General features: G+C 39.3%; 1 protein-coding gene across 1 annotated transcript in view; it reads left to right on the top strand.

Annotated features, from left to right (window-relative positions):
- The first annotated feature begins 2,954 nt into the window (after positions 1–2,954).
- The window catches only part of ptgir (prostaglandin I2 receptor), a 35,612-nt gene continuing 24,223 nt past the window's right edge, over positions 2,955–14,343 (top strand). The window contains exons 1-2 of the mRNA XM_084717727.1: positions 2,955–3,223; positions 4,846–5,897. Of these exons, the coding sequence (XP_084573853.1) occupies positions 5,064–5,897 (834 nt within the window). The 5' untranslated portion in view covers positions 2,955–3,223; positions 4,846–5,063. The remainder of the gene's footprint in view (positions 3,224–4,845; positions 5,898–14,343) is intronic.

The raw sequence follows: 14,343 nt of genomic DNA, 5'->3' as shown, positions 1-14,343 counted from the left end.
TCTTTCTTTCTTTCTTTCTGCAGTGCAATCTACCAGACTAGAGAGAAAGTAGTGCCTTGACTTGACTTTTGGAAAGAGACACTGGTGATGAATTTTTCATATGTAATGCCAATATCTCCAAAACTCTGCAACTCACACCAATCAACCACATAAACCAGTTATCACACAGTCACCCCCCAGTGCTTCCACTACAGTCCTCCTTCCCCAGTTTGCTCCACCTGTTGATCAAAGAATAAGATCTATATAGAACGGAATGAGGTACAACAAAAACAATATGGAACAGAATATTTTGTGAAGAATCATCAGGTAAGTGAATATTGACATTAACATGAATAAGAAATTTTAGAAAATAGGAAATATAGAAAATACTAAAACATAACACTGAGCTTTAAATTCAATATTTAATCAATCATCAGTGAATGTCAGTCCATTCATTTCCATCTTGCATTAGTTCAGAGTTGTAATCAGTGGTGGACTGTAACTAAGTACATTTACATCAAGTACTGTACTGATTTTGTACTTTACTTGAGTTCCATTTTATCCAACTTAATGTTTCTACACTACATCCCAGAGGGAAATACTGTACTTTTTTAATCCACAGAGCTGAAAGAAGGCTGTTTTCTGACTTTTTAAAGATACATGGTTCTCACAGGACAGTCTGTGGATTATCTTGAGTAACAAGGTCATGATTTCTGGAAAAAGACACTGGTGTTGAATTTTTTCAAATGTATGTTTTGCTACTTTGAGCAACACAAACTGAGTGCCATTTAGCCCCATTACATTGTAGATATGACAGACATCTTTGTGGTCAAACTGAAACCAAAGCTATCGAGATGGATGAATAGTAATGCAGGCCAGAGATGTGTATTTTTGATTTTGTGGTGAACAGTCCCTTTAAGGATCTAAATAAGTCTTTCCCCAGTGTGTCCTTATTTTTGCACTTTATTTTCTATGAGAACTAATTGTGTTTACTGAGCAGCTTTTCTCTGGTTCCACTTTTGTCAAACACTCCTCAGACATTTGACAGCACATTCAGAGTAAAGAGGTGTTTTCATCCCTCAGGGTTAAATCAAAGCCTGCAGTGCTGTCCACGCTGTTAGAGGATTTACCTCTGTCTCCGCTCAGGTATTTCACCAAAGGCTGCACACAAACAGCAAACTAAAGAATCCAGAGATGAAGAATGAAGCAGCAGCACAACAGACGCAAAACAAGCAGAAGGAAAACCTTCTTTCATTGCATTTATGCTCAGCCGTCCTCGGTCGAGTTCTACCAAAGGCTGCGTGAAATGTAAACTAACCGAGATTAAGGCTATTCAAAACACCTTTTTAAAAACCAAGGAGAGACACTGCCAAACCAAATACTTACACAAAGACTAATTGGATTACATTTTCAACTGAGCTCACATGGGGAAGAAGCCAATACTGACCACGCTGTCTGTGTCAGTACAGCTGGGGCTCCCTGAAAACTTCAACATTTACATCTGCTGGTGTTGGTGTCTGTGTTTTCTCAGTTATTTAAGCCTATACATGCAATACAAGACAGCTGTTTTGTTGTTTTATGGGGTAGGATTTCCTATTTGGACTCAAATGTGGGGTAGACTGGGGACAGTTGCAACAGGGAGCAGTTGCAACAGTCTTATTTCTCCAATCAGCAACATGCTAGAGTAATGATACTCATACCGCACATCCTCAGTCAGATCCTCTCACCACCAGAAAGATAGAAGACATGTTCGACATCTGCTGCTGTACTTATTGGGAAAAAAAGACCATTGCTATGGCCACAGTTCTGATCATAAGTCAGGTTTCCATCCGAATGTCTCGAAATTTTTGAGCGAATTTAGTGAAAATGCGCAAAAAGAAAATGTGACTTTATGCCCGTTTCCATTTGTTATTATTTTGCGATTATTGAAAGGAGAGTGCGCCATGAAAAATCCACTCCAGAAAAATTTCAGTTTCTTCGTCCCCCCCAAACATATCTTACTTTATCGTCCGCCGCCTTTTTTTTGTGTGACCACAACGTATACGTTTGACGTGATATCCGGTCCAGATGCGTGACATGATGTCCAGTCCAGTCATCGTTTATCCGCAAAACCATAGCAAGTTTCCATAGCAAAAAGTCGTACTTTCCTTTTATCAATACGCAGACAAATCCACCCCCTCCAAGCGTAAAACCTTTTTTGCGAATTTTCAGCCTTTTTTTGAATTTCTAGCATTTCTATTAATGTTTATTTTCGCTATTTTTGAAAATTTGAATAAGAATAGGTGGCTGGAAACCCTATTATAGACTCTGGAGGAGCAAGAAAATCATTTTAAAATTTTAAAATCAATTAAATAATTTTTAAATTAATATTTTGTTTCAAATTATTAATGTTTTGTAAGTAGCTGTGTAATATGTGGTATACTGAGTAGTGAGCAGATGACTATAGCGACATAAACCTCTTCAGGATGATTCAAGATCCCTTCGCTTCATTTCGGGATCCTACATCAACCTGTCGGGGTTTATTTCATCATAATGACAATATAAATGATTCCTAATGTATTTTTAACATGTTGCAGCTGCCCGTTGAACATGTTTGTGTCTGTCCCCAGGGTTGGGTTCAAGTTATGTAATAATCTTAAAATGGTATGGGTAATTAGCAGACAAATATAAGTTTAATATATAAAGATAGTGTTGGTCTAGTCCAAATAGTCTCTGAGTAACTGAGAGAAATGCAAAAAAAAGTTGCAACCATCCCCAGTCTCCCCTATATAATGTCCTGAAACGCAGAAGACAAGGACATTTTACTCCAAAATACTTAATTCTGATTGGCAGCCAGCAGAAACAAGCGAAGTTTTTGCATACCTTTACATTTTACTCACAGAAATGTCCCTTTTAACGTGTCAGCGTGTTTTCGGTGTACCAGTACAGTGGGTGGGACTTGACTTAGATCCGAAATTGAGACTGGGAGGCGCAGAGAGACACAGAAGGAGAAAGTACAGCAGAGGAGACGCTGAGCGCACACACTGTCTGTCTCCGTGTCCGCATCCGAAGACGCGTTGCCGGCAGCAGCGGCAGTTTTAAACTCCGCACGAGACTGTCGGCTTAATATTTCACACACCAGGAGTCTGAATCCGTGACAAGACAAGAAGAAGAAGACGAGACAAGAAGAAGAAGGAAAAGAAGAAGAAGGAAGAGTTTTAACAGCTGCTCGAGTGTTGGTGCTTTCCGGCAGAGTCAGACGGAGGTGAGTGATTATTTGTCATTGAAACTATGATGAGAGGAGTTTGAGTGAGTGAGTGAGACCACAGTTACTCAGCAGTACAGGCATTTAACGACATGACTCCACACAAACTGCAACTAAAACCATTTCTGCTCCTCATAAATGTCATTTCTAATATATCAAAATCTAAGTGGGGGGTAACTATTGAAAGACACCGCTGTCCAAGTTAAAAAAAAAAAAAAAGATTAATGCATGTCTTCTTGTGTCATGTCCACACAAAGGGTCCAGTGCTGACCACAATCAACCAGAAACTGTTTTACATGGGACCTGGAGTTGAATATAGCAGGCTGTGTGTCGTCAAGAATCTGGCAATACAAAACACAAATCTTTGCATATATCACAATGTCGCAATACAGTGTGTCGAGCCTTGATCTAGTATCACAAAACACTGTATTACCACACTGAAGTATATCAGTATTTTCTTACAGCCCCAGGATGCTGTGCGGTGCACGTGCAAAAGGAAATTCTTGACCTTTGGATTCATAAGAGGATCAAAATTACCTAGGGGGTAATATCTTTTGTCTTGTGGTTGAGCAGTTAATGGAAATTTAATAAAAATCACACTGTAGCGTACTGTAATTCTCAAATCACAGAAGGCGTGATATTTGTTGTGGTTGAAAATCCATTTGAAATTAATTACGTTGTGCTGGCCAACACATCATAATAAAACATCTCTGATACAGATCCACACTAAAGTCACATTATCATTTTAATGTTTTTCAGTGAAGATATTAATAATTTTATTCCTCTAATATCAAAAATCATATCACAACTGCAATATTAGTCAGAATAAAGGCAATTAGATATTTTTTCAGAATTGTCATGGCAACATTTATGTTGTATAGTGCCAATAACAAATATTTTGAAAGTAATGTGAAAGTGCTATTTTTAATGCCAACATTTATTTGGATAAGTGACATTTCATGCTGCAGTGTAAAGGTATACTAATGGAGTGATGTTTAAAATTAAGAAACGCCTTTCAACCACCACTTTGATCTCTTAGAACTCTTTATATGTTATAGAACAGTGGTTCTCAATCTGGGGGTTTGGCTCCCAAGGTGGCTTCAAGATAATTTCTGGGGGTCGCCAGATGGTTGTGTGAGAATAAAAGAAAACAATATATTGTGAGCTGCATGTAACAAGAGACGCTGAGAGCAGCTGTTAACATTGCATGTCTGTACCATCACCAACATGTTTTTTCTGCGCAGTTGTGATTTGTGAAAAATTGAGAACCACTGTTATCAAAGTGACTTTTATGAGTAGCAAACATTTGTCAGATTCTCTCTTAAAATTTCTCAAATGAGTCTGCATTAAAAAAGGCATTTTTTGTAGAATCATATTCAGGCCATTTTTAAAAGTTTTCCTTGCGTACTATTCCTTAAGCCTTTTCTCTCTCATTGAGAACAGACTGAGGACAAAGTCTGTCGAGTCTGTTTATGGTGTAGTTTTGGGTAAAATGCCTGAACCAGAAAGGCATTAATCCACTGAGAAGAAAACTTAAACATGATGCCATGTTGGTGGAATGAGAGTTTGATGATGTTATCTGTGTAAACACTACCTTTGTTCTTGTGTCATTTGTTCCACAGATACATTTCTTAACTACCTGCAAGAAAGAAAGCCAGACAGAGAAGGGAATGTATTAAGTCATCTCAGCATTATGGGTCTTCACATACACCCCTGCCTGCTCTGTTGCCAGACGATGCTGTCAAGAGGTCAGGATTTCCTTGTGCTGTCAGGAAATTCCTTATTGATTCCCCACTGAGCAGACATATTTCTTTCCAGTAAGTTAAACATAAGCAAAAGCATGGTCTCAAACGAATCATGTCCCAACATCACCTGCAATGACAGTCTCAACGTCAAAGAGCAAAGCAACCCAACAACGAGTAGCATCATGTTTTTGGCCGGCGTGGTGGGAAACCTGTTGGCGCTCTTCATCCTCGGGGTGCACCAGAAGGAGCATCGCTCCAGGTCCTCGGTCTTTAGCATTCTGGTGACCGGCCTGGCCCTCACCGACCTGCTGGGCACCTGCCTCCTCAGCCCATCTGTATTCATCTGCTACGCCCGCAACATGTCCCTCATAAGTTTGGGCGGCAAAGGCCTGTGCGACCTCTTTGGCTTTGGCATGAGTTTCTTCGGTCTGGCCCCCACTCTCATCCTGTGCGCCATGGCCGTGGAGCGCTGCCTGGCCATCAGCCACCCTTATTTTTACTCTGTACACATCCGCCGCAGCTTTGCTAAATACGCTCTCTTCTTTATTTACGTCTTTTCTTTGGGCTTCTGTCTCTTGCCGTACTTCGGCTATGGCAAATTCAGGCAGTACTGTCCCGGGACGTGGTGCTTCATCGACATGGACGCGACAGGGGACGAGCAGGCCAACTTGGTGCGGGCCTTCTCACTGTCCTACTCCTCTCTGATGGCACTGCTGATCTCAGCGGTGTTTGTGTGCAACGGTTCCGTGATTGTCAGCCTGTGCCAAATGCACCGGAGCCAGATGATGCGACGCGGCTCGGTGGGATCAACGGGGAGAAAGAGGAGGCTGAGTCTGGCCTGGTTCGGACAGGGCGAAGAGGAAATGGACCACCTGGTGCTGCTGGCGCTCATCACTGTCATCTTTGTGGTCTGCTCCTTGCCGCTCACTGTGAGTTCACATCTGACCTTCACTCTCAGTCTGTGTATGTGTGTGTGTGTGTGTGTGTGTGTGTGTGTGTGTGTGTGTGTGTGTGTGTGTGTGTGTGTCCTTCAGATTGATAGCCCTTTTGTATGGCAGATGTTATTTGCACCCAGGGTTAAATAGATAGTATGGCTGTTTGCACCCTGAAGTGTGAAGTCTAGTGTAGCAGAGACAAGCACCCAGGTGTCCATAGCCAAAAATGTTTAGGTCTGGGTACCGTTCATACCGGTACCTTTCTTCTGTACTGTACTCTCTGTACTATTGTCTGCATGTGACATCCTTCTTCTTTATCTTGTTGTTGTTATGACCGTACTGCATGCAGACTGTAATATTTCCTGGTAAACGGTATGCAATTCATGCACGTTTAGAACATACTAATAAATCCCACACAATATTACAGCATGCTAAAGAGCATGTTGGTAAGGAATTTCAGATATCGAAATTTTGCACGATTGATTTGGTACTTGGCAGTGCTGACATAATTCAGTCAGTAACATTAAAAGAATTTGACCCTAACAATGTTGTTTGCATGTTGCAATGACAAACATGATCATAAACTTAACCAAGTAGTTCTGTTGCTTTAAGCTAACCAAGTTTAAATTTCATTAACACTAACTTCTAATTTCACTGTAGACTTGGGATGGGACTCAAACCACGCTCTCACACAGGAGAGATCTGTGTGTAACCCTTTCATCCACCACAGCCTCTTCCCTTCAGAGAATTTGTCACTCCTCATACTGTGGGTGGGAACAGCTGAATAGATGACATGTTCCAGATGCACATACATCCATACTAGTGTCTTTTTGTCAGTCGCATTCTTGTGAATTCAATATCTCAAGAATACCTTCAGGGAATTTCTTTAAACTTGGTACAAACATCCACTTGGACACAAGAATGAACTGATTAGAGTTTGGTGGTTAAAGGTCACTAAACATGTTTTTAACTCAAACATTCATACGCTAATTAACAAAATTTTACACAAATGTCTAACAGGACAAAATGGTGATGACATTTTATACCTAAAAGGTCAAAGGTCATCTTCACTTTGACATTTTCTGCCTCCTTTCCATACGCATGTGTTGGCCTGTGGTTTCCATTTCTCTTGTAACGGGACTACTCACTTGAAGGTGTGTCTTTTAACTGAAGACAAACTTAGCTCAAGTTGAGCGGCTGTAAAATGGTGGATAAACACATTATTTTGATATTTAGAAGCTTTCATTAGGGAGCAGCGAAATCAAGAAATGTTCATCGGCAGTAACTTGACTCTTGTAAGGCCTGAAGCAAACATGAGTACAAACAGCAATGCAGGAGAGAAACTAAACCTCAAACCACAGAGATCAGCATTTGAACAACTCAAGAGCTGAACAGACACTTTCAGAAACGTTTTTTACTGCTTTCCTGCAGAGGCATGTCAAGTATCACAACAGTCGTGTGTTTGAGGGGGAGAAAGTGGGGTTGCCACAGGTTGGCCATGGTGGAAGAGATGTTTGGAGGTGGGTCAGGCTTGGTCCATCTCGCATGCGATTCAGCTTAACTCGGCACGTTTAAAAATGGTAATGGAAATGCATATCAGCGTGGCAGTGTTTAACTTGTTATGGCCAGAAGTGACAATGGTAAAGCCCCAATAATGTTTTGCAAAAACACCTGAAGTGCTCTGTCAGTCCTGTACTCTGTACTTCCCTGTAAAAGTAATGTCAAAGTGAAGACAACATGTTTCTTACCGAAAAGTATTGACTGCAATTATTCATGTCAATATATAATTTCCATTTCGCCAATAATACACTCATTATTTTTTATTAAATTCCTTCAAACTCTTCAATACATGTATTATGTGATTCTTCAGACATGGATGTAAATACCAACTTGACTGATTTGACAGGCGCACAACGCAGAGGTGATCATTCTAGTTTTCACTATCTCTATGTGGCTTTTACAACATCTTGTGGAGATTTTCCCTCTGAATCATTATAAGGCAGCTTCAAATGAATTTATGACATGGAGAGGAGGAGAGAGCTGACACCCTCATGTGTCATTTATTCAGCTGTTAAGACATGAACCAACCCTCACACAGGAACAGAAAAAGGGATTTTTGGTGGTTTTGGTTATTTTTATCGTTAACGCTGGTCCCTGACAGGATGTTGGATGTATGCCTGCTCACTGACAGCGGAGGGTATTTTCCAGCATGACTATAGGTTCATGTTAGCAGTAGAGAGTTTTCCAGCCTCTTACATGACTGCTAATAAGAGCAATTCCTTCCCCTGTCTCTGTAGTCATTACGTACATAGAAAGCTCAGCTGGCATGGCGACCGTTGATGTTTTTCATGCTGTGGTATGTGTTTGTGTGCCTTGTAACGGTCGTGCTGTGCTCTGCCGGCTCCACTAATAAAAGGTGTGCCTGGGAGCGCGGCCTTCGCCACACAAGGCATGCTGTCAATGTGTGTGTGTGTGTGTTTGTCATGCATTTGTCTACTTCATTCCATATCTGTCCCTGTTTGAGAGGAGTGTGCCAAACCTGACAACCCTGGAAGACTGGTCCAGCCCGGCCCTGCCTTTCCCAGAGGGCGAATCTCCTTTGGGCTGGCAGGAGACCGAAGTGAACCAGCCTCCGATCTCTTGCCCTAAACATTAGGTTAAGTGCGAGACGTAAAAACCAGCTGGGAGATGTGATTAATGTGAGTTATATAATAAAGGAATCACTGCTTACAGTTTATTTATGTTAGCTCATTTAACAGCAATGGCCTCAAGTAGTTTACAGGAAGCAGTAAAAAGTGTTTGTTCATGTTCTAATGCCAACTACTCATTGTCTGGATCTGGATGGTTTGTGGTAACTCTGAAGGTTTGACTAACCCACAGCGCATGCAGACGTATTTGCCCAGAGTTGTGGCTGAGAGGCTGCAGGGGAACGGACAGAGATGACGATACACTCTTGTCAACACTAGTTGAGTAAGACTTCTGGAAACTGAAACCCCTGGTCTCACCGCTGCTGCAAAAAATATGTATTGAAACTGGACAGTAGTGGATTGTTTATACTTCATTTTCAAAATAAAAGTAGAAAATATGCAGGTTCACCTTGGCCCATGTTACCTCAATGGTAAAGTTCTTAACATTAGAACAGCCAAGGCAGTCACTTTTACAGTTTTCAAATTTTTTAAGTGCAATCATTTTATTGAATTGAAAAGTGCATTGCTGTTGTTGCCTCACTTTTCCTATAAGTGTCTTTATTTTTGTTTAAATTATTTATTAATTATTTATTATTTAAATATATATGAATTACACAAAAGGCCAAGAAAATGTGATCATTTTGAGATGCATCTTTGTTGCTCAGCAACCATCATGGTCATAATTAACAGAATAACTGAAGAATTTAAGGAACACAAAGTAGGGGATACTGAGGATGGTTGTAACACTTTGTAACACTGAAATAACATGTTTATAATCTTATAAAACATTTATCACATTTATTGTTTCTCACTCTAGTAATTCTATAAAATTTGAATAGGATGTTTATTATCGAGTAGAAAAATCCTGCTGTGAATCTATATAATTATCAAGACTATTACACTGCTGTATGCGACAGCATGCATGTAAATAAATATATCATTTACCTTTATAAAATATTATATTTTGGTGTTACTTCATTTTATAAAAGATATCAGAATAACAGAATAAATACATTAATCTTTTAATTGCATATTTATCATGAGAGACTACAGAGTTTGGAATTCAAAAAATCTCAAACGATCTCTTACTGCAGTTCCAGTAGATGTGGAATTCTGGCACTTCTAATGTGAACAGTAAATAGTCATTTTCAATTTCCATTTGCTCTTCCAAAGTATTTTTTTTATTTGATTGCTTTACAAATCTATTTTTAGATTTACTTATCAATATTTATTCTTCATTTCTAGCAAACAATCTGTGGAGTTCCTGGCCTGATCAGCAGTGCGTCATTCTGAATAATTCAAGACCCTGTTATTAAGTAATTAATGATTGATGTGTCATCACAGCAGAAGCGTGTGTGTGTGTGTGTGTGTGTGTGTGTGTGTGTGTGTGCGCCCTTGTTTGCTCATGTGCTTGTGCATCCTTGTGGTTGTAACCAAAAGAACTGAGACGGCAGTGATGAAGTGCCTCTCGGCTGTACATGTTTCCAGGCTGATGTGGCTTCATGATTAACGCCAGCCAGTTTGCCTGAAGCACAACAGATGTTGGTGAAAAAAAGTCTGATTCTGTTCACGCCAATGAAAATATTGTAAAGCGCGTATTTATTTTGACTCCACAGCACTGACACAAGTTTGCTCCTTCACATACACAAATGAGCAAGCTGCATTATTCTTCCATGTAAACAATGATGTGCCAACACAAACCATGTGTTCTCCCTCAAGCATGTGTTTCCGGTTAGTCTTAATTTACTCAAAGCACTTTTGTGTAACTGAATACACCTTGGAGAACAAAGCTTTAAAGCTCTGAAGAATAGGCCCGTCTGCAGCACCGTCAGCAGGGACTGCACGCTGCTGGGTGAGATAGAAAGCAGGTGCTGGGAACCGAATGCATCCTTTTTTTCAATGCAAGTTGCGCAGAACAAAAACAATGAGGCAGATAGTGCCCGACCAATACTGGATTGTTGGGGCAGATCCAAAAAATGATCAGTATCGATGGATGTTAATACATTTTGGACAATATTACAGTGATCCTTCAAATGTGCTTATCAAACACTCAGTTGATTGAAAATTTTAATGATTAATAATGTATTAGCTGATAATGTGTACCATTTTTCTGACATTCACAGGTATTCAGGCAGACAAGAGCATTTTTTTCTTTTTATTATTTTGTTTGTTTGAATTGTTTGTGCTTCATGAATTGATAGTTCATACACCAAATATGCTGCTAGAATTATTTAAAAAAATCCTAAACTGAGAAAAAGATGTGCACTTTATATCTTATCAATTATTAATAATTGACTATATAAGGGATCACTTACAGTGAGTGGGTCATTATTGTATAATAAACCCCAACAGGGAATGCAGGACTCTTGAATCATCCTGAGGCAGTTTATTTCACAATATTGACCTGCTCACTGTACATTATGTTGTTTCATCACTAAAATGTATTTTTTTAATTTAAAATGATTTTATTGCTCCTCCAGACTCTATGATCAGAACTGAATCCATAGCAACGGTCTGTTACGCAAAAATAACAGTCCTTTGAATGCTCCAATTGACCAATCAGAATTGAGTATTTAACAAAACCATGAATGACAGTTGTTAACATGTTCAACTATTGATTAAGATATAAACGTTGGCACATGCTGAACATCATATGCACCTAAACAGATCCAGATGATGATGACGATGATGTAGCTGTCTGCCTCTAGAGGCATCATTTGCTCTGTACATTCTGAGGTGTGACAGTTTCAAGATTAGTCATTTTTCAGGAGGCAGAAGTTCCCATGCTGTGGTGGTGTGACCTGCGATGTGGTTAAAGATGATCAGATATGTGGAAATTTCTCAGAAAAGGGGGCGGTGGTGGTGTGTGTGTGTGTGTGTGTGTGTGTGTGTGTGTGTGTGTGTGTGTGTGTGTGTGTGGTAAACAACATTTTTTAGAGGAATCCATTGTCTGTGAATGTCTCTCTGGCAGCTTCTCAGGACTGTCATTCTGTAGCCCTGGATGTTATAAATCACTTCCAATTGATTTAAATCTAGAGAACATACTGTGCCCTTTACAGTAGACGAATGAAAATCATTAACCAATGGAACTTGATGTGCTGAATGTGATGAGTGCAGCTGTTCTGCGAAATAGCGTTTAATTTGTTTGATGTCACCTGAAACATGACGTTCTTCTTGGTTTGTTCTATGAAGGACTGTTGACACATTGTTAAAATTACGGAACCATATGGAACATATGGTTGCTGCTTGTTAAACATTTTAAAACACAGCGACAAAAAGCCATTGACTCTCCCGGCATAATCAAACACAGTTAGAGCTACATTATGTAAGGTTAGTCCACAAAATTTACAATAGAATCAACATACGTTAAAGGACCAGTGTGTGGGATTTAGTGGCATTTAGTGGTGGCCTTGCAGATTGCAGACACCTTGAGTCACTCTCCTTTCCCGTGTAGGAGAACCTGTGGTGGCTGTGAAACTCATGCAGAACACAAAAGTCCCTAGCTAGAGGAGGTTTTTGGTTTGTCTGTTCTGGGCTACTGTAAAGACATGGCTGTGCAACATTGTGCTCCTCTGAGAGAGGATCCACGCCCCCCATAGATATAAACAGCTCATTCCAAGGTAACAAAAACACAATGGTTTTTATTTTCAGATGATTACACACTTAGAAACACAGTTATGAATGTAATGTTCCAATTCTGCCATGAATTTCAAAATAATAATTAATGCCAAAACAGTAAATTGATGAAAATAGTTGCACAATAAGTTAATGCACAAGCACAAATGCCAAACATTTACTGCTTTCAGCTTCTCAAAGGTGAGGACTTTTCTGATCATTATAAATTAATGTTAGGGCTTTGGACTGTTGGTTGAACAAAACAAGCAATATGACGATATCACCTGGCTGTAGTGGACATTTTATGGACTGAAAAATTATCAATTAATCAAGAACACTAGAAGATTAGATCAATAGTTCTTATTATTTGATGTGACATTGATTGAGATGCTTATCGATAGTCAGAACCAGCACTGAAACTAATATACTGCTGTGGACAGGGTCAACAACAAAAGGTATTTTTGTCACCTAAAAAAGGAAAATTCAGTGAGGTAGAATTACTGATTTGTCTTGTGGAGCTTGGTTGGTTTGGAGAGAGAAATAATTGGCTTATATAACATCAGTTTTCCATCAGAAAACACTGTGACAGCCAAATAAAGAGTTAAAAATATTCTAAATATAGTATACACTTAAACTGATTTATTGATATTTAAGTGTTTAAAATAACTTTTGCTGCTGACTCTGTCCACAGCAGTGCATTGCTGAGTTTCCATGCTCCTACTCTTCTCTGCTTCGTCAAACTGGGGGCGTACCAATACACTGACTATTGATCATTTCCAAATGCAACCCCATTTCAAATCATCCAAACTGTCCCTTTAATGGATGGGTTAACGTTAAAGCTGATCATCCTTAACTGCAGCCCAGTTACTGCCCTGTCGGTTCACGTGTTGCTGACATTCTCATGCGAGTGTTTAGGGTCAGTATTTCTTGTGTCTTGACAGGAGGTTTCCCTCTGAAAGGGAAACCAGCACTACTCCATTAGGCCTTTTCGTCACTCCTCTTTGTCCTGCCATCTTCAGTTTATAAATGACCAAAAATCCCCTCCTACGGGGGACAGGTACAGACTGATAGCCTGTTTGTGACATCACCAATACCCCCCTCACGACTGTTCCCATGGGAACCACAGAAGCTGCCTGGGGCCCATATGTTGCCAGTCGATAGCGGGATCAATAAAGTGCTGCACTCATAACACAAGCTATGAGTAAGACTGTACATGGATTTAGCTTTAAATTTCACCTTTTACTATAATAATCAGTGGTTTGAACATTTGAACATGGTGACTGTGGCAACTTTTCATTCAGACAGATATGAATCAGTGATGAAAGTTTCCATCAGTGTAGCTGCTGTGTGTCTAAGGCTTAGTCAGCAGACTAATATTGACTTGTGTACATGAGGTTAAATGACGCAGAGTGTAACAAAGATCCATAAACTAAACTATACTTCAATGAGTTGTTGAAAATATTGCAAGTATCAAAATAACAACTGTAATTATATTATTTACACTAACTGTTCAGAAAATGTGAGATCCTGTGATCATTAAAAATGATTGACTAGAGGCCGGGAAGAGCTATTTTTTGTTAACAAAGCTTTGTTCATGCAGCATTTCTCACAAAAGCACATTGGATGTATCCTTAAGGTCTAACGAACATTTAACAGTTTTTCTAAAATTTTAAATCGACATTGTTTACATCATCACACAAAAGAGGAATTTGATGTGTTAGTGGGACCCAAACTTGCAGATGTACATAATGAATTGCCATAACATTTACATTTATAAACTACTTATAAAGAACACAACCATGAATTTAAGTATATGTGAAATGTATCTGTTTCATTGTAAAAAAAAAAAAAAAAAAAAAAAAAAAAAAAACACTGCAAAAATTAGTAGAAAGTAAATATTTGTAATGTTAAGTCACTCACCACCACATAACAAACTTGCACTGTCCACCGAAATAATAGAGGGCTTTTAATTTGAATTTTACAGGAAGTGTTGAACGGTGTACTGTGGTACATTTAACAGAGCAAACAGGAGTGGACCAAAAGAAGACTTTGTACAAAAAATGTTGCAGTTGTCTGTTAAGTTAGCTGTTTTATATTCCAAAATGTAAATGTTATGTCAATGACCATGCTCCCTTGCA

Source organism: Lutjanus erythropterus, chromosome 4 (genome assembly GCF_056507025.1).
Source record: "Lutjanus erythropterus isolate fLutEry1 chromosome 4, fLutEry1.hap2, whole genome shotgun sequence".
Classification (NCBI taxonomy): domain Eukaryota; kingdom Metazoa; phylum Chordata; class Actinopteri; order Lutjaniformes; family Lutjanidae; genus Lutjanus; species Lutjanus erythropterus.
The sequence above is the reverse complement of the archived record's forward strand: the minus strand, read 5'-3'. Positions and strand labels throughout refer to the sequence as shown.